The sequence below is a fragment of the Rhea pennata genome, chromosome 1 (assembly GCF_028389875.1).
Source record: "Rhea pennata isolate bPtePen1 chromosome 1, bPtePen1.pri, whole genome shotgun sequence".
Taxonomy (NCBI): domain Eukaryota; kingdom Metazoa; phylum Chordata; class Aves; order Rheiformes; family Rheidae; genus Rhea; species Rhea pennata.
In genome coordinates this window covers 54212848-54239375 of record NC_084663.1, presented here as the reverse complement: position 1 = coordinate 54239375, position 26528 = coordinate 54212848, and the positions used below count along the sequence as shown (strand labels likewise).

Genomic DNA, 26528 nt, shown 5'->3' with positions numbered 1-26528 from the left:
CCCAAACATCCATCTTTTCTAAGTAAAAAGTTTAACATAGCCAGAGTGTAGAAGGATAAAACAGGATTCTGCAGAATACTGGTGTGGGTGGGTGGGTGGGTGGGTGGGTGGGTGGGTGGGTGAGAGAGAGAGAGAGAGAGAGAGAGAGAGAGAGAGAGAGAGAGAGAGAGAGAGAGAGAGAGAGAGAGAGAGAGAGAGAGAGAGAGAGAGAGAGAGAGAGAGAGAGAGAGAGAGAGAGAGAGAGAGAGAGAGAGAGAGAGAGAGAGAGAGAGAGAGAGAGAGAGAGAGAGAGAGAGAGAGAGAGAGAGAGAGAGAGAGAGAGTCTGAGAAAGAAAGCACAACATACAGAACCAATGCCATGGTACAGCAGCTATGAAGTTACACACACATTACACACTTCTTTACAAAAGGGAAAAATAGTATAACAGCATAAAGCCATCTTGGCAAGCTTAAGATTTTTTCCTCCAAAATGCTTTCCAGCACTTCAGGATCTCTGAGAACAGTTCAAAGAGGGTGTGAAAATAAAATAAAAGGCACTTAAAAAAAAGGACAAAGGCCTGAATCAAGTCAGTCATGGAGGGTAACAGCCATTTCACCAGAGCAAGGACCAATCAAAAGTCTACCAACTTTTAATTTCTATAAAATTAAAATTGCATAAAGTGTTAATTAAATCAGTCATTTATCTAACTGCTTTCACCTTCTGGTTCATTTTTATGAAAAACAAACAAATAATAAGTAAGTGTCCCTTTAGTGATTCTCCCCAATTCAGCAAAAGATGAAAATTAGAGGTATGGGAGGAAGCCTTCCAGAGTTTAGCTTGACTGCAGGTTTTCCTGCAATACCATCTTCAAAAAAATCCAAATCAAGAACAGAAGAGGGACCACCGCGCCTTTAGCAATTCACTCAAAGAAAACCCCAAACACCAACACTTGTAATCCATCTGTGGGCAAAAACTACTCACGCCTCCCCCCCCCCCAAACTGTAAACTAGATTAAAATTTGCTAATAAATACAGCCAAAAGTTCATTTTATGAATGTAGCAGCAAATGTGATAAAGTTAGTTGGAGTCCAGGATGACTCCCAGAGGGTTAATGGTTCACACAACCGATGGCAGCTTGGGAGAGTTGCAGGATTTCTGTTTTCATGTCCTCAAGGCTCTTGCACCAAGTGGAGAAGGAGTGTGGAGGAAGGGTCAAGTGATGCGACAGGGGAAAGGAAACAGGCTCTTGGCACCTGCTTCACCCCCAAAAGCATGCATCAGACAACTTTGGATTCAAACAAGCAGCAGAACCCAGACAATTAAAAATTACTTCTGATTAGCAGAAAACAGATGTGAAACCCACAGCATCCACACTTATGACTGAGTTACTCAGTACTAGTTATGTATCTTGAACTAACAGAGAAGGCTGGACAAAGTGATTTAGGCCATTAGCATCTTTCTTGGAGGGAGAGAACACTGCAATTATAGTCCAAGTCATCAAAAATTTTGCAGCCTTATTTTCCATCTTGCCTGCCTCCTTTTTACTTAATTCACAAACGTGTCAAAAGAATTTAAAGTAGCTACTATGACTTTTGGGTTTTGGATCACATAGCAGAAAATATCACCCAGAGGGTTTTAACATCTAAAACCTATGTTTGAAATTATTGCTTGCATTTGGTTGGGGCTCACACTAAGCCCGACACCTTAGCTCATACACAGCCCCAAACCAAGTTCAGCCCTGCTGCCTGGAGAGACAGCTCTACTTGGCTTTCTTATTGCTTGTGAATACTGAGGGTTATTTAGTATGTACAACTACAGTTTATTACCGAAGGCCCTTAAAAAGTAGTAAAAACTTGGGGGAAAAATGTCTTTAGAAGAGTTGCTGTGCAGAAAAGTAAAGTATTAATCTAATTTTGCATTGGGATGTTGCAGAAATCTTTCACTTTCCATGCTATTTATTCTACTTATAAAGGTATCTGTGAGCCAACTTATTTCCTTTGATTTGGCCTTGCTAGGTTTAACTCAAGGGAGGAAACGGAAAGAGAAATACAGGCCCTTTCATCACCATGTTGCTGATTCCAAAGGAGCTCAGGATAATAATGACTGAGAAGTTACCCCTTTGGTGGCCGTTTGACCTGGCTCCATGAAGATTGTGTAATTTTATTTATGCTCACCATCCTACAGCCTAATTCCACAGTAAGTATTAGTTCACCTGTTTCCCAAGACTATCTGAGAAACTCAATAGGCCATACAAATTGATCTATTCCCTCATTTCCTTAAGATGTAGAAAGGATACCCCTCAACAGAAGTGGAGGCATCATACTTCCAGGAAGAGAGAGATGCAGAAAAGAAATTTGTTCTATAAACAAAAAAGGGCTCCATATCTCCCAATCTCAAATTTCATTAAGTAAATATGAAGACAAAAAGATGGCAATTTAAATGAGATGCCTTGATGAAGAAAATGTAGAAGAGGTAGAACTCTTAGGACAGAGTTTTAAATGTATTGCTGCCTGGTGGCTCACTGCTAGCTGCAACTCCCCTAGCTACATGCATTATTTAAAAAGTACTGAGATTTGACACAGTTCAGAGAATTAACATCCTGCCAGAATTGTCTGGGCTAAGTTTTTCTTCCTTCAACCCCTCCTGAAGAAAAAAGATCAGATAAAACTTGCATTGTTTAATTTGCATGAGATTAAGAATGCCAGGGTCTGCGCAGCTATATATTTCAATGCTAAACTTTGATGACTGAGATGCAAGCTTATCTAATCAACATGCTACATATAAAACATTAGCTAAAAAGCATGTAATTTGGCTGATGCTGTAGAGTGAAACTCATGACCTAATGTATCTTATTTTAATTCAGTCTGTCTTTCACAGAAGTGTTGTGCAAAAACATTTATTGCTGAGCTCAACCCAACATTTTTATACCAACTATACAATATATATTATTTTAAATTCATGTATATATATATTTATATAAAATTAAAATGAGCTCTAAATAGAAAAGAAAATTGTTGTCTAAGAAAAATAAATCATACAAAAGAAAACTGAAAGCTATAAGTTAATCTAGCAAAAAGCATTGAAGATTCAATATCCATGGGTCAAAGTGTATCTCTGGAAGGAGTGAGACAAACAGTAGTCACTGGTTCAATCTCAGTTCAAACTACTGGAAAGACTATCTACTAGGAATTTCAGCATCTGATTAAAGGAATGTTTCAGGGTTGAAGGAGAAGGGCATCATATGATTTTAGCTGCTCCTTACAACTATTTCAGTTTACCATTCTCATCTTTTATTTGACAACACAAGGGTTTCAGTGAAGTTCTGTCCTACTGTCGAAAGTGCAACATGTGTTAGGTATTTCCTAACCTTACAAATGAACCAGTCAATGTATTGCTATCTGCCCCCCCCCCCAAAAAAAAACAAAAAACAAAAAACACAACAACAACAAAAAAGCCCCCACAACTTTGCATTCTTGTGCTACCATGTAAGGAAGAGTTCAGGTCAGGAACTCCCCAGGCCAGCAGGGGCTGGAAATGCTGGAGACAACCCATTCAGCCCCCAGAAGAGAAGGCACCTCTGGTCGCTCTTGAACGACTCCTCTTTGGCTAATGCCTGAAGCAGTATTAACCTGGCTCTGCAGTAAGTCACATTCAGCTTTCCTTGACTAGCAGGCAAGTATAATGCATGGCTTTTGGGAGGAGTTAGATGAAAGATGAAGGTCTAGAATGGGTGAAGAAGTGGTTATGTTTTATAAAGGATATGATAGGACATTACTTCATTTTAGTAGCAGACAGATACAAGGCAAACCAGAAGCAAACTAATGAACTGAAATACAATAGTATGCCTTAAAAAGGGGGGGGGAGGGGATAACAGGGAAGAAATGATAGTCTGACCAATAAAATGCCAATTTCCTTTTTTTAGGTAAGGTGAAAAATTTCTACCCCCTTCCTCCCTTATATAAGAATTACTATGTGTTAAACAAAAAACAACATCCCCCCCTCCAAAAGCAAGGAGCAAGGCGTTTCCCAGTAGTCTGTCTCTGACATTTCATATACCCGGAGATCTGTTTAAGACAACTCTCTGGGACTAATGAGACTGCATATATCTGTAGGCTCCCTAAAGCCAAAAAGCCTTATAAAGCTGGAAAAATGCCCATATCAAAAACTCTGCATCTGCGTAAGGTTTTAAGTATAATCCAAAAGTATCCCAACACCACCTCTACTCTACATATCCTTTGGTCCATAAACATATGGTACATTCAGGACCTACATACTATTTTATGCGGGGCACTTCAGGAACTAAGTGGATAACTCCACCTCACACAATGGATGAAGAAGCCTATTGTAGCTCCTCTCATGCTTTCAAATCTTCATTGGACAATACCCAGAAAATGTTTGTGCTGCTGTGGGTTTGACAACCAATTTTTTTTAAAAAGCCAATCAGAGCAGATTGAAAATTTTTTTTTTTTTTTTAGGCAAGATCAAACTATGACCAGTCTGCATGACCAGGAGGACCAGTCCTCCTTTTCCTTCTCTCTTTGATCAAGTATTGTTTTCTTTCTTCTTCCTCTCACCACAGTGCTTGGGATCAGAATATGTAAACATCGACAGAAACAGCAGCCCTGTGACAATAAGCACTTTCCCAACTGGGCACATTCTGTCAGCCAACCAGAACTGCTTCAGCTCCCTTGCTTGTCCAGAAATCACTGGTTTTTCCGCTGTAACTTAGTGTCCCCTTTACTTTGGCCTCCATCTGTAGTTTAGAGACAGAAAAAGAAGGGGAAGAATACAGGCATGAGTGAATTTTTATTTTTTCATTTACAAAATTAAACAGTGCTTAGCATGGCCAACTTTAGCACTATCAGAAAGCACACTGCTTTTATAAGATGAAGAACTATGCATCTTCTCAGTAGTTACTTCTATCACTGTTGAAACTTGAGATAGAGAAGCATACCATAAGATACCACCTCTCTAAAAATTAGGTTGGAGTTTGAGGTACTACAAAACAAAACCCAAACCTTTAACAACCTTTTCTTTGTAATAAAGCATTTTTGGAAGAATGAACCATGGCACACTATCACAAGAAGATTACCAAATAGAGGTGATTGGTTTGTTTTCACAAGTTCTTAGAACAACACTTCAGTTTTGGGAATTGAGCACTCCAAGAATAGAATGAAGAACCCACCAAGTCACCGCTACATTTCCTGTTCCCATATCTGGCTAAAAAAATCCTACAGATTGGCCAAGAAGAGTACTCTGAATTACATCATTTTCTAAAGCGACATGGTAATTTTTCAGCTTTAAGGCTCACAAACAGGCAAAGGAAATCTACTCCTTCAAGTACTCTCAAAAAATATAATTTTGTCAAGAATAAAGTTTTCAGGGAAGACAGCTCCTCCATTAGGAAACCATCACACTGTTCAAACATGCACATAAACTTAGAAAAAACGTCAAGAAGCTGTTACAGCCACAATAGTTTCTATGCAGCCTGTTAAAAAACCAACTTAAATGTCTAGGAAGTAGTTTTCTTTTTCTCTGCTGGTTGAAATTAGAGGCTTAGGTTTCTCAAATCACTACAACAAAGTATTACTGTGAGATTGAGCTTTTTTCTCCCTGATGTTGAAGACAGGTATTTCAGGTTCAAAAAACACCACTGTAGCAGAATTTGTACAATCTGCCACTACTGAAGTTTGTTGTCTGTCTTCTCAAAACTTTTTCAAATCTGGCATATATTTTGTTTCAGTCTCAGGTAGAAATTTCCCTTTTTATTTTTCTAGTAAAATTAAAAGGAATAGGGAAGAGGAACATTATCTTTACCTGTGTAAGCTTGCTGCAAGTGAGCAGGCAGAGGTGAGTGAGACAGCGTTGCTGCATGCTGAGCACCTGGCTGTAAACCCTTCAGTAAGTCTAAAAAGGAGAGAAAGGGAAAAAATAGGAGGGAGAAACAGGGAGGGAGAGAGGGAAGAAGGAAGAGAAAGTAAATCCCAAATTTATAAAAAAAAAAAATCATCTTATTTTACCAAAGCTGTTTCTGGAGACACCTCAACAGCAACAAATAAATAGCTGACAGCATTCTAATGGCTGGTACGTACATCAGAAACGGATCTGTTCAGGTAAGGCTAATCAAAAGTTAGAGCAAGGAGCAATTTTTCTAGTAGGATGCAGTTCATACCATTTCTTAGGTAGAAAGACCAAAATAGATAATTGTTGTAAGTTAAGAAAATAAAGAATTAAGTCATTAAAAACAATAGATCTCACCTTGGCTGGTACTTTCTCCTAAAAAAATATCATCATCATCAGAGGGTCTAAGCCATTACTGAACAAAGATTTTTCAACAATCACAGTATTCAAATTTTACAGTACAACTAAGATGTTTAAGACTTTTAAGAGACACACTTCCTTAAGATATGGGAATAAACCCAAAAAAGTACATTCAAATCCAAACATCTAATACGAACACGACAATGATAAAGTTACGTCTATCAAAGGTGATCCATAATTTGAATAACATGATTATAGTGTCTTTTTTTTTTTTTTAATAGAGAAGTAGTCACATTTAATCTCCCCTATGGATTTTCCTGAACTGAATTCAAGTCACTTTGAGCTTCCTTTACTTCCCTTCTCAATTTCAGTTTTCAGTGCACATCTTTCAGTCATAGCCGCGTGACAACCAGCGTCACTTACTCTGAGTTAGGCTGTGGTGGAAAGCTGCTGAGGTAGATCCCGAGGTGGTTGTCACTCCGGCTGTGTCCGTCCCAAAGCCAAGCAGCTCCAAGGGAAATTGGAAGGGCACGGTCACAGGAACAAGGCCACCCAGCATCCCAAAAGGAGTTAATGGTGCAGATGTCACATTCTGACTGGTTACAGACAGGGGTGATGCCATGAGAGTCAGAGGTGAGGCATTAGCCAGTAATGATGCTCCTGCTGTTGACTGTATAAGAAGAAGGAGTACTTCAAGATTTTAAAGCTTTATTATGAGCAGTATCCTCTAAAGAGATAAGAATTGATTATTATCTGTTAATTATAGTCCTTAAACTGTTAATAAATATCTATTTATTGTCCACCTAGAAGCTCTTCTCACTGTTAAGTTGCTAGGCAAGCACAACTATGTCTCAGATTCAGGAATGGTGGCATGGTTCGACTCGAGCACAGGATCAGTAGTCAGAATTCTAATGCAAAATCTTCTGTTAGATTAATAACACAAAATTATCAGATGCAAATCTAAAGTTTTTAGAAGCACAAAATCACCCCACCAGCACTATTTCTAAAAAAGCTGCTTAGAAGTAATAATTTTTAGAAGTTAAAAATTGTATTTAAGACCAACCACATTTCAAGAGAGAAGTCAAGCTACCAAGATGCAGATATACATATGTATATATGTATACACCTGCCTATATATAAATGCACGCATAGAGTACTTTGGAGCAAAAGGCAAGAGAAGTTTCCCACTTGGAAAATAATTTCTCTACCCTGCATATGTCAAAGTTAAATGTACTGTAATTTAAAAATGAAAAAAGTAAGATTAGCTAAAGTGTTTTAGCTACAATAGTTCTTAAATTGTATTAGCTCCTCACACATTAGAAGCTGCCCAGCTCATTCTTGTTATTATCTTTTTTTTTAATGAAGCTATATAACTTTTTTTATATAAAAAAAGTTACACATGTAGACGGAAGCTATCACTCCTAAGACATATTCCAACCCATACCTGGAAAAAAACATTAATGAACATCTTCATAAACAGATCCTTACTCTCTTTTGCATTTGAAAGTATTAATTTCACAAGAAGCTCATGAAAAATGACAATCATGACAGCCTTTCACTGTACGTAATCTTTAGTGTACAATGAAAAGCTATACTGTAATCTCTTGCAAATTTTTCCTTTGTAAAATGCCTTAAAAGAGAAAGGAACTTTGTTAACATGCTCTGCCAGGACCTAGCTTACTTCTGAAAAAGGAGAGAAGTTCAGTGATGGAAAATACAGAGAAAGCCCTAGAAAGAAAACTACATTTCAAATGTTTCCATTTATCTCAACTACAACAGCACTTCCTAAGGGGGTTCACCATGGTCATATAAATCTGAGTCATTAAGATCTAAAGGTCTAAGATTGTGCTCCAGAATACAAATGGCACATGATTTCATTAAGAAGCTCCAAGATGGCTACTGAACTTTATATTACTTTGGCTTTGTGTTCTAAAGATGCAACCAGATAGTTTATAGCAAAATTTCTGTAATGCTACTGTAGGGGCAAGTTTAATCCAAGTGAATAACTGTCAAAGAGGAAAGGAGGGAGGCACACCTTTTGGAAACTCTTCCATGACAGGAAAACCATAGTTATCAGATGAAATCACCTAGCCTGACCTATGTATGCAGACCAGGATATTCTAATAACTCATGCATTGTTCTTACCATCTGACTGATTAGCACGATCTCATTTAGAAAGGTATTAAATACCTAAACACTTAGTGGAAAGATTATTCACTTCAGCCCTACACTATGTATTCGGAGTTAGTTCCCCCCTCCTTAGTATACTGTACTTTACAGCTAGGCTGAAATTAAGTTCAGTAGCCAGCCATTACATCTTCCAGGCTAGAAAAAGGCCTTCTGCTGTCATGAATCTCTTCTGCTTCACTGTACTTGGACTGCATGGTAATTTGACTCTAATCTCTTGAATGTACCACACTGACTGAGCCTCAGTTTGCACAACAGCAACTGCCTGATAGATCCTCTGTCAATCTTGCACCATTCTTTTGAATCCTTTCTAGTTTATCGAGGTACCTTCTGAAGCGTCAACAAAAAACCCAGAAGTTAAATTGCAAGAATGAACTTCCTAACACCGTAAGCTGCCCAGTTCCTCTAGATGATTCCCCTTTCTACATACCAAAACATTATTTTGCTGCATTACAGCATGTGTTCATGTGATTTGATTATCCACCAGCCCTGCTCCAGTCCTCCTCTTCAACATCACTGCCTGTCAAGATACATTTCCTTCTCCATGTAACCAGTGTTTCTGAAGAGATGACTTGCCATTTACTTGCAGATGTGTCTGACAATTCTTCTCACACCATACACAATACTAGTTATTTCCCTAGTCTGTCATCTTTAAGTACTACCACAACCCTTTCAGATTCTCTTCTACATCACTGCAACTGCATCTACCAGACTCTGTATATTGCATGAGAGATAAAGCCCTCAGCTCCCAACCCATTCACTGTATGTTCACATGTCAGGGAAGGCACCCTCTGGAGTGCCCAAACTGCAACATCTCTGGTTTAGTTCTTCCCTAGGCCCTTAGGTGGCACCTCTGTGGCCCTTACAGAGTGTATTCATTGGGTTTTTCCATTCAAAGTACCCAAAGTGACAAGAAGGCTGTGTCTGAGTTTGCTGGACACATCTTATTTAATATAAGATCTATTTAAAGAATAGTAGGGTAAAAGACCACAACAATCCCTCATGAGAATCAACTTTTTACTCACTTCTACAGTGCTTTATAATATTCTTTTACTATGCTATCTTTTTTTTTGATGCAGATGATTATCCATGCAATAGCTATGCATGCTGTTCAGGAAAGTACACAGCTTGTCTAATTTACTACAGACCAAAATGCTGACTTCAAATGATTTAGTCTAACTTTACCGAAGTAGTAAAGAGTGAGGTGTTCCCCCCTTTTCATCTCTAATTGTATCAGCAATTAAATCCCCACTAAGAACACCACAACTTTGGAAAGCAGATTGTCTTCTGGGTAAATAGGTTTGAATGGCTTTTAGAATAATACTTTCAAAATATTTATTCCGCACGGCTTGCCTTATCTTTGAGAAAGTTCTGCACAAGCTCTCTCAAACCATTTCTAGGAAACTTACACACTGAGGAGCTCTTTCATACAAAAGAAATCCTGCAAAAATCTATGTTTTTCCTCAAAGGAGAAAAGACCTGCAAGTTTTATTTTAACAGATGTCTTGGACTGTACTGTAACCACAAACAACTGAACTCCAGTTTTGCAAGTTAAGCATGAAGCATGGCAAGAAGCGTACTACGACACTTTTTCATATGGGCACCACCATTACAAATAATTAAGTATACAAGAACATGCATATCCAATAATGCAGGATGATACTGCATCCTCTGAAAACATGGTAGCTAAAAGCTTACCTTTTCTAGCTTTTTTAAAAAATAAACCAAAACAGAGTTCTGCTGCACCACCATACAGACCAGTCAGTATTTTAAGTGAGGATTCCTTCCCCAGCCTCATCATTGGATTTCGCAATCAGCTGGAAATGTCCATTTCATTAGTTTAAAAATACTGCAGTATTAGCCTTTATTTTTAGCAGAGACTTAGCATAAATTTATGACTTATTTTAAAATCAAGATATTTTAAGAAAGGATGTTTATGAAATAAGTGCAATAAACATCAACATAAGATATGACTGTAAACCCATTAGATGCATACCTGCACGCTGGCTGCTACAACTGGAGACCCTGAGGCAGAAGATGGTCTGTGTGGAGTTGACAATTGTTTAGTAGCACCCTGTGTTCCACTTCCTGCTCCCCCAGAGAGACTAGTCCTACTAGCTCCACTTGAGTTAAGGTTACTGCCTCTGCTGGCAGGTACATTCATTCCAACTCCACCCAAATTATTTTTGCCAACAGTTCCAGAAGGAGAAGAGTTGGGCAATTTTGAAGAAGCCTGAGGGTTCTTTGCAGGCTGAAGGCCTGAGGTGCGATTAGAGGGCAACAAATTCATTGTGGGAGACTGCCTGCTGATATTTACACCACTGGTCTGTTTATGAAGGGGGTTGCTGCTGGAGTGACTACTCTGGGAAACTAGTGCACTTGAACTGGAAGAACTGGGTGTTGTTGCAGGCCTGGGGGATGAGGTGGACTTAGATGAAAATTTAGGTGATGCATTGGGCTTGGGTGTCACAGAGGGCTTAGATGCAGTAGACTTGGGAGAGGCAGCAGGTTTGGGAGAGGCAGCCATGGAGAAGGGAGGCTTGAAACCCTGGGAAGAAACCTGTGACACCATAGCCTTGGCTAAATAGTTACTAGAGGTAGAGGTGCTGGATGTTGTCCGAGAAACCAGTGGGTGAGATACTTGAGAGCTGCTTCCAGATGAGGCATTAGACAAAGGCAGGCGATACACTACAGACTTATCTTGAGCCTTGATGACTGGTGATGAGCAAGATAGTTTAGGATTACTACTCAGTTTCACCACTGGATTGGTCTGTGATTTACTAATAGTTGCTTGTAAAGGAGATACATATTTCTGTTGTACAGCTGAATGCTGGTGCACCTTTGTCGCTTGTGATGTTGAGGAAGAACCACTTTGGGCCTCAGAAGATGATACCAAGATATTAGCCTCCTTGGGTCTTTGAGAGGGGGTGGAAATTTGGGTTTTAGAGGAAGAAACATGGGTCTGTGAAGAGGAGGAAGCAGCTTGGATCTGGCTTGACCGCTGTAGTCCTTGCTGAAGCAGTTTGGCTGGCAAAGGCTCTAAGGAAACCTTAGGATTTTGAATTGAAGATCCAGCAATAAGGCCTGAAGAGATACCAGTGTGAACTAAGTCCTGGGGTTTCTTTGGTACTGGCCCTGTGTGACCAGCAATAAGACTTGATGAATGTGGTGTTTGAGTGGGCTCTACTTTCTTTGAAGCTGCCAGAGGCAACTTACTCATGATGCTTGCCAGTTTCTCTTCCCTCAGCCCAGGGCGGGGTCTTGATATTGGTGTTTCTACAGTGGACCCAAGAGGTGATCCCTTGGCACCATTATTGATAACTGCCAGAGCATCAGAAATAGAATCCAATGAGGGGGGATGGAAAGAGAGGTCTTCATCCAGCGAGTCATCCAAGCAGATGGTCTCTGGAGCTGGTGTGCAGCTAGAGCCAGATGGGGTGCAGACAGGTGTGCTAGAACTCAGTGTAGCAGCACAACCTGAATTGACTGAAGACATGCAGGTTTTCTGTTCTTTCTTCGGACTGGAGTCCTGAGAAGATGGGGGGGGGGGGGGAAGAGAGGAAAAAGAAAGGCTTAGTAGCCTTTCTCGAGCTGAATCAAAGTCTTTAGTACAATACTATCATTCTGTAAATTCAGATGAAGATCTACTGTTGAATTTTCCATATAAGGTACCTATGATACCTAGACAGAGTGTAGATATCTATCTGATCTGTAGATATCTATAGATATCCTGTGTGATATAAATTCAATATTTGTATAAAAAAATAGTGCTGTTGCTGCACAAGGATTACTACCCCACAGAGTTAAGAATAATCTGTGCAGCAAGTAACAGGATAGCTAATCTGATCTTTAGTCAAAATGACTACTGAATTTAGACCATACAGTCATGTCTAATAGGAACCTGCATCAACTCACTATGTTATTCCCCCCAACTACATATTTTTCCAATGCTGCTAAATGTAATATTAACTGAAAACATGCATTAAAATTTTGAAACTTCAATGCAGCTAGTACCTCTTCACACTATTTTCAAAATTTGCATAGTTTAAACTTCTAAAGCTATAAAAACAATTTTTATATTACTTGCTTTAAAGTCTATATCACCAAGTAAATAAGCCCTCTTAAAGCATTTCCTTAAATTACCATTTTCTGATGGAATCTTTCTAGCAGAATTTTCCCAGATCACAGGCAGAAAGCTGTTCAAGTCAGAGTCATATCAAAATCTTAAATCAAAAACAGTCTGCATTTACCTTCATTTTGAGTTTAGGTGCCAGAATCACCTTCTTTTTTGCCCTAAAACAGGGGAGACAGATATGCAACTCAGAAGAAGGACAAGTCATTTTAGTATTAACTGCTACCCTGATTATATCTAAATAAACTAAAACGATAACTATTAGGCTGCAGCTTTAATAATATGCTATCCTTGAAATAGAAATTGGGTTAAAATATCAGGAGGGATAGGAGTTGGGATTGGAAAAGAAAGAATAAGCATACTTTTAATCCCCCCATATGTCTTTGTAGATATATTAAATATAAAAATTCATCAAATTGTAGATATAATCTTATGTATGTCAAGGTAAAATACTTGTTTTGTACTTTCTCCAGCTTAGAGAATCCTCAAAATATCAAGTAATTTCAGCCTCTTACAATCTTAAGAGTTTGCTTGCTTAGCAGAGCTTTTCCAGACTGAAATTACCTGTAACATCTATATCATTTCACTTGATATCATCTTTTGTCGTATCTGATTTGTATTACATCAAGGTACAGAAGCAATTGTGGTGGGTGCTCTCCCTTCCTCCTTTCTTTCCCCCAGCAAGTTGTTTTGTTGCTTGTCAACTATAAAACTTATCTAACTTGTTTGTTGCAACAAGCAGTTTAATAAGTTTCTAGTCTTTTCTGCAATGTAAATTAATACAATCACATCAACTGCAGTTATGCAAGCAAGGATAGCATTAATACTCCTCAGCCTCAAATTAGAAATTAAGCACTTTTCTTGTCTCACTTCTATTTTCTCAAAAGGATCAACAGATTAACACCTTATAGTTCTTTCATTCTCCTTTCAAAACAAATAGGAACATGCTTGGTTTTATAAAGTATCTATCTTACTGAAGGCAGACCACTAGGCAGTTTTAGTATTATGTAGAAAAATAGTCTGTTAATAGTCTATCACAAAAAGTTTAATTTAGATGGCATTCAAAGCCATAACTGGTTACTTGAATACTGGTTTAATGACAGTAGGTCCTCAGCGGGATGTGGTGCTGTCTAAGACTCAAGGTGGTAAAATTCCATTGAGATATACAGTCTACTATGGGTAGGGAGAAATTTTTGAGGAAAATAGCAGGAAATTCTGTGGTCTGTGGGTTTGATTGTTACGCTGCACAGCAAAATTTTGGCAGCGTACAGCATTTTGAAATACTTTGATGAAAAGGCATTAATCCAAGAATGAATATCCACTTAAGATATTTAATCACTTAATTCTTGAGTTAAACTACAGTGTCACAACACTGCAAGCATATGTTAAAGTATTATAAATTTGGGAACTTCATAAATATCTCCAAAGAAACCCCTAGATATGTTCCTTCTCTCCCCTCTGTCTAGAAAGAGATAGTATGAAGATGGAAAAAGAGTAAGAACCAAGCAGCACAATGCTATGAACTACCTAAAGATACTAGCAAGTATCAATATTATACTCACGGAGCAGAAGTGAGGTGATTGTGAACACTTCGGCTTTCTTTAAAAAGCATCCTGGAAAAGGAATGAGAAAAGAAACATAAGTGATTCTACAGAGACAATCAGCATACAGTCCCCAGGTACTTGATCATCTTTAAATTTTCAGAATACCACTTTGATTATCTGTCCTCAAAGCAGATGGAAAGATGGTGATCTGTATTGTTATTACAGCACAATTATAGGCAGGTATAAACAGAAGGATTAAATTTACATTTAGAATACTTAAAGTCAATGCTATTACCTCCTTCAGCAGGACAGAAGAAACATTTCGAATTCTCTCCTCTTCTCAGGGCAGCTGACAATATTTCAAATATCAAATTAAGGATTACTCTAAACTCTTTACACTAAGTACCCACACATTGATCACAAGTTTGATTGTTTTTGTTTTTTGTGTTTTTCTTCAAGGAAGGTATGAAGATGGAAAATGAGAATACAGGATAGAAGCCTGTTTTTTATATTTTTAAAATATTTTGCATAAGTGATTGTGTACCATTTCTGTGACATCAATTACACTGCACCTACACTTACGCTCTACTATGGAGCCAATGGTGCAGCTCCATGAATGACAAGACTCAATATAATAATCTCAAGAAAGTTCAAATGCTTTTACTCCTGTATTATGAACTCCTGCTCTGGAAAACTAGAACAATTCCTGACCTGTACTTATACTACAGCTTGTTATCCAAATGCAGCTATAATCAGACAATTAATGGAGACTCATTCCCCTTCCCTATTCCCAAGTAGGTAAGCCTAAAGCAGTATTGCATAGAAACAGACATGATTTTCCTACACCAATGTCATCATGTAAACACTGACCGTATCACAAAGAGCTGTCTATACAACTTTTACCACTGATAACACATCCTGTAGAGGTGCAAGAGTTGTTTTTCTTTTTTTTTTTTTTTTTTAAATCCATGTATCTGCCAGTCTCAAGCAAACTAATAAGAAAACATCAAAATCCTCCAGCTATAGTTCCAGTGCTTGTCATTCCACTGTTAAAACTTTCAGCTCCATTCTCACATGCATTTTCTTCACCTCAATCTCCAAACCTATATTACTCTCCACCATAGACTACTGAGTATCTATGAAAAACATCAGGAAACAATAGGGACTTTCCTCATTACAAGTTCAGTTTGTCACTTTTAGAACTGTTTTTTTTTCCCTCCCTTCTTCTTGGTGCTTTGTCTTTTCCTTAGTCTTTTTTATTTGGGGTATCCCAGTCACTGGTAATTTGTAATGCCATGGTATATAACAACCACAGCATAAACACACATTAAACAAGTATGAAGTTAAATCCAGTTGTTCTGATCAGTGACTTCCAGAATGGGAATGAAATACTATCATTTTTCTATGGAATGGTAGTTTTACCATGTAGGGGTTGACATCTATATTCTGTCTCTTACAATATAACCTTTAACAAAACATTTATCTCCCTTTTGGTCCAGTCACTACAGTTTGGTCATTGCCTGTTTGACAGTTACTTTTTGAAGCAGATTTTTAGACAAAGCAGCCTGAATTTTATGGAAAGGAAAGAGCCATCCCATAAAGAATAGCTAACTATTTGCTTCTGAAAAAGTCCAAAATACGAACAGTAGTTCCAGTGTAGGTGCTCTTATAACAGCACAAAACTACTCCTTCTCTTGTCAGGTCTCAGAAAATAGCAAACTGTTGACTTGCTTTCACTGGCACATAAGAACAGTCAGTTTTCTGACAGGAACACTGAAAGCAACAAATTCATCCATTGCAGTTACAATCCTTAAGTTCTAAGATATTGTAACAGCATAGCTGACTTGTGCTTTGAAATAATTCAGGTGCATGCTGTGTCATGTAAGCAACAAGATAAAGATCTCCGATAGTGGAAAGTGTCCTTCCAACAGTTTAGCTTAGAAACCTTACAGACAAAAAATTAAATATATATAAAGTATAGGACGTAGAAGAAGTAGTCTCTCCTTCAGACCCCTCCCAGAAGTAGGCAGGATGGGATGCAAGTTATCAATTATTACTGGTTTATATCTTAAATATAAGGTAAAACACAGTAAATACATGCTTTATGTTAAGTCTTTCAGTGTTCAAAATAGTTTCTGAACTCAAGTACAGCATGAATTTATATGCAAAAACATCTCATTGTGGTATCAAAACTGCCCAGCATGTAAACAAAGTCTTGCTGGTCAACAGAAAGTTATGTTCCAGCAGGTCTTACTGCATTATTTGTTGAAGACACTTTTAGAGAAAGTTTTAAAATATCATAGAACTTTAAGCACACTTATCCTATGGAGAGAATACCTTATACGCTATGTTTTCAAATACAAAGTTTTGATGTGCTTCATTTACATATTCTAGAATGGCCATACATCCAACTACTTCATTGCTATCACCAGTGATCTCTCTGTAAGCAAAACTGCAATCAATCCCAGGTCTTGTCTACTTCAGTAAAGCCTTCAAAATAGGTAACACCTCACTGGCATATTCATCAGCACATTCACTATATAAGTTAAATGCCTCTTGTATGCACACAAGAATTGTAGTTCATTTTCTCATTTCATTACTATTTCACAAGCAAATTATTACACCCTCCTTTTTTTCACACTGACTTCACAATGAAATGTCTCAGTACATTTATTTTTACAGCTTGATACAGATTTGACTAATCCATACTTAACATCCTTCAGCAAATCTATTAGTACTGTTGTATCACCTTTCACACTTATGCAGAGATTTCGTAGAAAATTGTCTTGTGATGGATGCTATAGAAGAAAGGGATTCCGACTTGTCACCTTGTATTTGCTTTTTTCCTCCTTCCACTTCAAAATGCTTGAGAACTTTGCCAAATTTTTATTTCAGAATGATTGGTTATCTCATTTCATTCTTACTCTGTATGGATGTTCTCTCAAGTCAGTAGGAATCAAGCATAACTTTTCATGAAGAAAACTGGTATATTTTGAACAGCAGCATCACAGAGCATCCCAATTGCACACAGGAAATAAGAGTACAAAGCTTGCTATACACACGCACACACACACATTTTAAACTTTGGTATTGAAATTCCAACTTTAAATTTAAGTCTACAGCACACTGCATCTCAGATTGCTTCCAAAATACAGATAAAACTGCTTTCTGTATCATCCTCCATTACAGGAAAAAACTTTCCAAGCAGTCACACTTTTCTCCACCCTAAAAGGAAGCATCATGGACAGTGGACCATGTTATGAATGTTACTAAATTCAGACTCTGGCAGATGACTAAAGAGAATAGTTCTCCAAGAAAAGCAGTGTTCTTTCAGCTCTCAGGTTTACATACAAGATGTAAATTTAACTTCTGAAAAAGCATCTATTCTCCTATAATATTCTAGCTTCTCTGGAACTTTTAAACAACCCTTAATGTCAGTAGTACATGGATGAATGAAGTGTATTGCAACAAATAAGATTCAAGAAATAGTCACAACACAATAAACAGATGTATACTGGGTATCTTACCTTGCCTGCATCCAGCCTTTAGGCCAAAGTGGTTTCACCTCTGTTTCCATGAAGGTTTTGAGGTAATCCTCAGCAGACTGACTTCTATTTGGCTCTAGCTCATAACATCCCAGCTTGATCTTGACAAGATTACACAGCAAAGATCTGCAGAAAGAAAAAGAATACATTGAAAGAAACAGTCCTTTCTAAAGCTCAAAGAAAAATCATGAGAAATGAAAGCAGTTATGCTGCGTAACTGCTGTCCACTGACAGTTATAGAAAGAGCTCGTCTTTAACTTTTTTTTTGTAAAATTTGCCTCCAACATGTTTACTACCACAACTGGTATGATTTGTGCCTCATCACTGTTCTCCTCAGTTTCCATTAGGCCTCATAGCTCATTTCTTTTTATCTTTAGTAACTACTTAGATTTGTTCCCACATCATCTTTCTGGTCTCCTCATACCAGAAATGTCTTCTCTCACTTTGCCTACAATGACCTCTCCATTAAAAATGGAGACTGTTCAAAAGCAATGAATCCCATTCTACATTGAATTATCCTTTCAACAGAACAGCCTTTCTGGCAAGTTTTTTTTTTCCTTTTTTTTTTTTCTTTTTCTTTTTTTTTTTTAAGTGCTATTAAAAAACAAAACCAAAAAAACACTAAAATTGGATAGAGTTAGATAATGTTTACCCTTCTGAGCCTCTGAATTTAAAGACTTCAATCTTTTGTCCTTAAACATGGTTCCTCCAGGCCAACCCAAGCTATCCTGGTTATACATATTCCATTAAGCTTGCTTTCCTGTTGTCTTACCATAATACAGATGAATAAAGATTAATTCTGAGAAATCCAATAGCACATTCTATATAATACTCACGCTTATTCTAAATTAGACTTAGATCTTCCATGGGAAATTACTAGTTTAGTGCAATCTGCTTGCTAAAAAAACATATCTATTTCTCATATAATCTAGACGATCTTAATTTTCAATAAAATCTACTCTATAAAACAGAACAATGAGACTTCAGCATTTCAGATAAGAATCTGTTTTGTTCTCCAGAGACAAAACAAAATTTGTGTTCCGAGGCAAGGCATCCATTGCACATTCTGGATTCTGGTTTGCCCGAAGACTGAGAGGCCTGCTAACACAGTACAGCCAATTTTGGTGGTTTATCTTTATTGTGACAGACATCTTAGCCACTCTTTGGATGATGGTGTTTTGTGACAGTGTTCCTAGAATGGTGTGAAGCAGCTGTAACTCAGCTTACACTTCTGTTCTTTGCTTAAAGCACCCTTTGAACAAATCACAACAACAAGCAGTGAAGAAAGGGTTTGGCATGATCTTGCCTTTCAAGTTAAATGTGTGCAACTTTCTAGCTTGCCTATTTTGTTCCTGTGCTCTCAAAGCTTAGATGAACTATGCTTCTGAGAAGGATTATTTAGTAAGTATTGTGTAATAATATCCCCCTAGTGATCCCACTAGGAACAAAATGAAAAATTTTGGTGGAAAAAGGAAGTTTTGACTCACCTCACTGTATCATCCCAATGAAATTTTTTTCTGGGCCCCACAACCCTCTTTCCAGGTTTCTCATCATCATCTTCCTCTGATCCATTTTTCTCTCGTTCATCTTCTGCTTGCAACCTAAATTTAGAACAATTGTTTTCTTAGAGATTTATGACACAGACACAAACTGTCTCCTTCAAGAAGAAATGAGCACCCTGTTAGTGCCAAGAAAGAGTCACCTATCTTCAGATTCTCATTATACACTTTGGGAAGGGTAAATAGTTGATTTTCCTTCTCCCTATTGCTCTGTGGTCCTCACTATCATGAGCAAAAGCAGAACACTGAAAGGACACCATCGGGATGCTGATGATAAATTTCATGAAGTGTCTCTACTTGAAAATGGAGCGATGCTGATCAATCTATTCTTGATTCTGCAAGTCTGAAATCAGCTAGCTAGGATGGAAACAATTACAAAGAACAAAAGCACAAAGCACAGTCAAGAACAAACACATCTTCTATTGTCTATCTAGCATCCTGGGATCTCCTGTACCCCTCTCACAGTTTACATTTCTTCCTCTCAAGATCCATAGCATTCAGTTAACAAGATTTCCTTCTAGAGTCAGGTGATCATATCATTTAGATGTGCTTTGTACAACTCGAAAGTTACATGCATATACAAAGAAACTGGAGCATACTACTTTGCTGAACTCAGGGAATGAACAATCCGGTGACAGGCTTCCTGCTGGACTCTAGAATGGTCACGTACATACTCCAGAAGTACCTACTTGGCATTCTTGGCTTGATTACGAGCCTGACAATCCTCTTGATATTTGCATAACTGTTCAGGCATAACATTACTGACAGCTAGTTTCAGCTTTTGCAGTGGTTCTCTCAAACGGTCATCCTGCGAAAAGATTTAAAAAAGTAATCCTATTGGATGCAAAGTACATTTCAGAGAGTTCCTCAGAAATTATTTTCCTCTCACTCCCCAAAAGCAGTATTTCCAGTATTCAGTATTAACTATTGACTGTAACAGCAGTTTCCTATATGACAATTAATTCTGTATGGTCCAACAGCAATACAAAAATGTACACACTTGTAACTTCTCATACAACAAACGTAGTCTTAAGCCCAGAAATCATGAAAGGTAGCCACATACAAGGAACTACTTCATGAACATTATGGCATGTTCTCATTAAACAATTTCTCAATCAGAAGTGGCAAGGAAAAACTGAGTGGATATAGCAAGACGACTTGGCTGAAGAGTATCCCATTACTTGCAAATAAATAATGAATCAAATCTCTAAAAACTGTTACAAAAATCTTTTAGGTAATGAGCAAAATCAGGACTATGTATTTAGGATCATTTCCAAACACTAAAGTAGTATCATACTGTAAACTTACCTATATGTTTTAAATTCTCTTCCTACATCTTCTGACTTTGCATTCTGAGTCATAACTGTTTCCTGAGAACTATAATACTATGTACTATTATGTCCTACTATGAATGCAAAAATAGCATGTGAAATTCTTTTCCCTCCTAGTATGTTTTCAGTTCTCTGCATTCATGATCCTCTGCAAGACTTACTTCTGATCTTGTCTAAAGAACCAAGTAAGGATACTTTATATCAAAATAGATTTTCTATTCAAGAGGAAAGCATACATATTCTTTAAAAGAAAAGTGACTGTAAATGAAGCATAAAGTACTTGCAAGATCACAGAACAAAGGCAGTGTGTCAGCTCAAAAGACAATCTAGGTCATCTAACATCAACCTATCTGTTTTTTTCCTGGCACAAAAGTGAACATAATAGTAATTTTAACCTGTCTTAACTATGATTACTGTGGCTCTCTAGCTCTACTTTCGTATGTACCTTGTACCCAACTTTCAAAACGAAAATATTTCATTCTCATACGCAAAGGTCTGAAATACTTATCAAATACTAGTTCTCAAAATAGCCACAATATTAGGAACACAGGAAAAACAACATTTAAACCAATCTAGCAACAGATTAAAATATTTTGCCTCACTGGAGAATGCATGGCTTTTGCTTTTTCCTCTGCACTGTCCTTACTACTATATAAATTACTTATGCTGGAGCTACTCTTCCCCGCCGTTACCTGGACATTGAGATGTAACTTCTTCAGACGCTTTATCAGTGTGTCCTTATTGCATGGCACAAAAGCCTCAAGGTGAGAGTACACTCCATTGCGGATGGTAGGATTTATCTCCTGTAACTGTAGCTCAATACTGACAAACAAACAAGAGACAGCCAACTAGTGAGGCACTCCAAGATGAAGATGACGACTGAACAAAAACCCTAAAGAAGTTCAGTATGCATAACACATTTGAGCTATGCATACTAAAATCAACAGTTTGGGATATTATTTTCAGATGCATTCAACTAACCTTTTAAAAAGGAGGAAGTCTTAATCAATGGTGAGAGACCATTCAAAAGACTTCCAGGTACATACTTTCCCAGCAATGCTGAATGCTGATATTCAATTTAATCTCCTCATGCAATTTCATATTAAACTTGATTCAATTTTGGCTATTATGGTTTCCAAAGGTTACTTTTTTGTTTCTTAGAGTAAGAACAAAGAATTTTGATATAGAAAATTGGTTGAATAATTTCAGTCAGAAGAGTCTGCATTTTCCTTCATAAAAGCTGAAGGCATTTAAGTTTATGAAAATGTGGGACAGGAAGAAAATAATGGCAGAGTTTTGTTGTATTTTGCACACAAAGTCAAGGACACAGGGCACTACAAAACACTTTACAGTGGATAAAGACAGACAGATACTTAGGACAGGAATTTTATTCATATACAAGTCTCCTTCACTAACAACTAGCTTAACAATCAATGAAGACAGATCAGTCTAAGTTCTTTTTTGGAACAACCTCAGTAATTAATACCTCCTTTCCCATACTTTTCTTTCATCCTCTTTTCCAAAAGGGAAAGTTGTACAGTAAGCACTTACTCCAGCAGAATATTATTCATGTCTTGTGTGAAAAATTTTTTCCTGCCTTCTTCATCAAACATCTTTGCGGCCTGAAAAGACAGCAATAAAAAAGTACCCAGATGTTCATAGCACGTATTATCTCAGTAAACATAGTATCTTCAGCTTTACAGCTGTATCTATTACTTTTCAGAGAATAGCATTACATGAAAAACTAATTATTCTCAGCTATTTAGAAAACAAGGTGAAGACCACTGTCATATCCAAATAAAAACTCCTCCTTGTTCTAAGGCAAGCAACCATTCTACTTGGAATCTGCCTGGATCACTGAGGTTAGCATACTATTCTTGTTAAAAACACTGAAGAAAAAAAATGGCAGAGCACTTAGCGATACTAGAATATTGCTGTTTGTTTTAATATCTCACCTAAAATAATATTAGTCTCCTTAAAAAGAGCATTCTTGACAAATCACACTACTCTCAATCCTTATAAAGCTTCTTTTCTTCCTTTATTATTGTGTTTGGCCCAGTCATAACTGCAGCATTCTGAGACACACCATCTCAATCCTTCAATGCAATTTCTATAAGGGAATTATGTATGCTTGAGAAATACCTCGTCCCCCTTTTCTAGGGCTGTCCAGCATTCTCTCCATCTTTAGACTTGGGGAGTCAAGATTGGAATTATGCTCCACTAATACTTTTGTATTTTTGTCTGGTCTCTTCCTGACTCTGTTTGGGATGGAAAAAAGGCAAGCTTACTCCTATATATATTTCCCTTTATTATGAGTTTTTTTTTCCCAGCCTCTCAGGAAGGCCCACGAAGAATCCCTTTAGTTTTGCCTCTAGATTCTTATTTTTCACAAACCATGACACCTTCTAGGAGAAAATCATGTCAATTCCCTCCACTATTCTACAAAGTCAGTAAGACCTTCCCTCTAGAGTTCCTCTACTCCTCAAATTTATGGAAGAGAGAACACACTTCTAAACGCTTTCATTTTCTTATTATATTCTGGCACTTGGACCAGAAAGCCAACACCCAATAGGCTTGGAAAAGGGTAAGCATGCAAAACAGCATGCAAGTGTGATATCATACTGAATGCCAGACATTAGAGACAGTCAGCATGCCATAAGACTGACTAGTCAAGTAAAATAAAAGGCTTGATAATTCTGCCTTAAAAAAATAGTAGTCAGTAAGCTGTGACAGAGCTAAAGATTGCAAGTAAATGCAAGCGTTAACTTGATAAAATTCCTTTATTACTATGAAATACTTACTGTTCTTGCTCTTTGTAACTGTCCCATTTAAGTTGGAAAAAAAAAACTGTGAATTCAGTTGCTGAAGGTATGGTACTATCTGTTCAAAGAATACTGAAACATTTGTTCTTGAAAAAGTTATGGCTATTTGTAAGTAATAACACATCAAAAAGAAAACAAATTTGGAAGTCTTAAATCCAGTATCTTTAAGAATAATTAACACAGTATCACCTTAAAGTGGACGGAAAGATAAATGCTTTGATGTTGGGGTCCTAGGGAAACTTTAAAGCTGATTTCAAATTATAGTCATACAGCACAATGTGCTAGTTTTTGGAGAGTTACACTGGGACAAAAACACATTGCTATCTCTGAACTTTTTGGTCCAAGGATAGGTTATCTGGACAGCTATCCTGACAATACAAAAAAAAACACCTTACTACTTTTCTGCAGCTGTGAAGTACTATCTTCTGCCAAAGTAGTTCAGAACTGCCCACTTAAGGAACTAAAAGATATGAAAGCAGGTCAGAAGTTATTGTATTTAGTCAATCGTTTTCTAAATAGTTTTTTTTTAAAAACTTATTTTATCCAATTATAACATAACTTCATGGAACACAGGCTTTTTCTTACAGCTTGGTAAGCTTTTTAGCTTTCCTTATACTAAAGAGCGCAAAAGCTGTGAGTCCCATAAATATTTGAAAAGAGTTTACAGGAACCATTATATTTTTTCTGCTTTTTCAGAAAAATGCTCTACCTCACTGATAATGTTTCAGCTGACAACAACTTGTGGGAGGCAAGGAAGTTGCATTTGTAGGTCGATGTGCAGTGTAGTTCTCTCCCAAACAGGACAAAACATGGCTACTTCAAAACCCGATGAACAGACTTGCACTGCTCAGCCAGCCCAATACTTCCAGAAAACACAACTGATTACAAGCAGAAGACTGTAGAGCTAGGATTTCTAAAAGTAATTGACTTAAAGCTTTCTTCAGACTGGCTAGCTTGCTACAGCATGCAGCAGAGTGAATTTGGGGCCTTACTGATTTTTGGGCTAATCCAGTTCTACTTCTTTTCTACTAAGAATTTTTTGCTGATTCATAGCAAAGTTAATCTGAAAACTCAAAGGTAGACAAAATCTTCTTACTTGCTTTAATAAATATTAATCCCTTGACTACAGTTAACTTGGTACATTTCAAAACAACTAAGAACACGTAAGAAGTTTACATACAGGTAGGATAGAGTAACGGTAACGATAACGTCTAACCCATAGCAAAGCAGCCAATGTTACTGCATACATTATTGCTTTCCAAAAAGAAGGTATAGTGAGCTAGTTTCTCAAAGCTTAAGAGCTACATTTTATTCTGAGTAAGGAAAAGTTGTGTTTTATTCTGAGTAAAGAAAGATTTGCATGTAGAATTAGAACCTGAACTATCAAATTTATTCTCAACTTCAGATAACTGAAACAAGTAGCATAATAAAATACCTTAATACATCTGTTCCTTTTAAATAAGATATTAGGATGTTTGGAACCTGAGGATTTAATATTTTCCATTAGTATTTTTGAAAAATAGTTGGACTCCATTCCAACCTTCAAAAAGGAAAATATTCAAAGTTTTTTTTTTCTTTTTTTCTTTTTTAAACTAGTAAATTAAGAACACTCATATTACAGGGCCAGAAGTCAAGGCTGACATTGGATTGTAAACTGCAACAGCATTTCAGGTTTCTTCTCCAGCACAAATGGGAAAGCAACCATTCATTTTAACAACCGTTAACTCAAGTTAAAGAAATACTGATGCTCCCATTACAGAAAAATATTACAAGTTATTATACACAGAAGATTAAGCAGAAAAATTTACTTCCATTGGGAAATACCTCCTCAACAATCAACCTGCATCATCTCTGTGGTCATTTTTGCTTCAGTCTAATTGCAGCCATTAAAGTCAACATTAAGATCAATGCTACATTTTTTAATGTTTCAGACAGTTTTTCACAGATGACGGCTCAGGCCCTAATTATTCTTCCTTGTTCTCTCAGATTGTTGAATGCAATCTCTTACCAGTGAACTCATACTTACTGTTCGAAGGTCTCCAATGCGCTTTTCAAGAAGCATAGGCAGACCTTCTGGGAGGGCCGGCACCTGCTTGGGTGTCATGACCTGAGAGGTGTAGGTTGCCTGAGTGACATTTCCATTTTCTCCTGACAGCTCAGATACCGGGCTGCCATCAGAAGTGCCGTCAAGCAACTTGTCAAAGTCAATGTCTCCCAACATCTCCAGGGCACTTTCAGCTTCTTGCAGGAGCTCACGTTCATTTGTGCTACCAAAAATGGAGAGGACAGGATCATTGATCCTGAGGTTCAAGTCAGAGATATCATTTCCTGCACTGAGAGAGGAAGAAGGAATTTTACTAGGGGTAGAGGTTGCAATAGTCACTGCAGATTTTGGACTAGATTCCTTCTTCCTCATGGCTTCCTTCTCCTTTTGAAATTTACGGATCATGGCAGCCAGAGAAAGTGAGTCTTTATATAATTTCTTTTTCTTCTTTTCAGACTTGTGTGAATTTAAGGCCATTACTCTGTAGAGAAAAATAAGTCTTTCATTAGAATGCATGAGACTTCCAAAGCCTTAGCCATCTTCAGCAAAAGCATCCAGTACAATTAAAAAAAAATAGCAAGGGTAAATGAGCATCTTGTGACAGATGACAGAACAGTCTGAAGAGGAAAGCACAAAACCCTTGCCAATCATGTGATTTCATGCTCTCCAATTTTTTGCTATGTTTGTATGCATTAAGGCAAAGCTTATTTATTCTTAACTTCTCAATTTAAATATAGAGAGGTTGGCACCACTGCTAAAGTTAAGGTTAGTCTATGCTGCTAAAACACTTCAAAATTTACCCAACCCCCACATGATAGAAGTTTGTTTTAAGTATAGACATGCTACACAGGTAAAAAAAATTCTCGACTACTAAAAAATTTTAACATACAGTATCAACATTTTTATGCTACTCAAATTGAGCGTTTTTCCCCTAAACCATCACCTTGACAAAAATAGTATCAATAAAAAAAAGTTCAATACCAACTTGAGTATTTGTAAGAATAGGAAAGCTTTCATTCAAGGAGAGTTTTCCTGAATCAATTAAGTAAACCCACCACTTATTCCGTACAGGCTTCAGAAGATGGGTAAGCTCAAGACAAATTTAGTAAGATAAAAAATAGATT

The 26528-nt window shown here is 37.4% G+C and overlaps 1 protein-coding gene across 3 annotated transcripts in view; it reads right to left on the bottom strand.

Annotated features, from left to right (window-relative positions):
* Positions 1 to 266: 266 nt before the first annotated feature.
* UBN2 (ubinuclein 2) overlaps positions 267 to 26528 on the bottom strand; it is a 50039-nt gene continuing 23777 nt past the window's right edge. For 2 of the 3 annotated variants that reach the window (XM_062586830.1, XM_062586844.1), the window contains 12 exons: positions 25387 to 25885; positions 22090 to 22160; positions 21231 to 21360; positions 19897 to 20015; positions 19136 to 19249; positions 17631 to 17774; positions 14122 to 14172; positions 12678 to 12720; positions 10424 to 11956; positions 6664 to 6910; positions 5797 to 5886; positions 267 to 4732 (listed from right to left, as the gene is read on the bottom strand). In XM_062586830.1, the coding sequence (XP_062442814.1) occupies positions 4683 to 4732; positions 5797 to 5886; positions 6664 to 6910; positions 10424 to 11956; positions 12678 to 12720; positions 14122 to 14172; positions 17631 to 17774; positions 19136 to 19249; positions 19897 to 20015; positions 21231 to 21360; positions 22090 to 22160; positions 25387 to 25885 (3091 nt within the window). In that variant the 3' untranslated portion in view covers positions 267 to 4682. The remainder of the gene's footprint in view (positions 4733 to 5796; positions 5887 to 6663; positions 6911 to 10423; positions 11957 to 12677; positions 12721 to 14121; positions 14173 to 17630; positions 17775 to 19135; positions 19250 to 19896; positions 20016 to 21230; positions 21361 to 22089; positions 22161 to 25386; positions 25886 to 26528) is intronic. The other variant, XM_062586837.1, reaches the window with a different exon arrangement.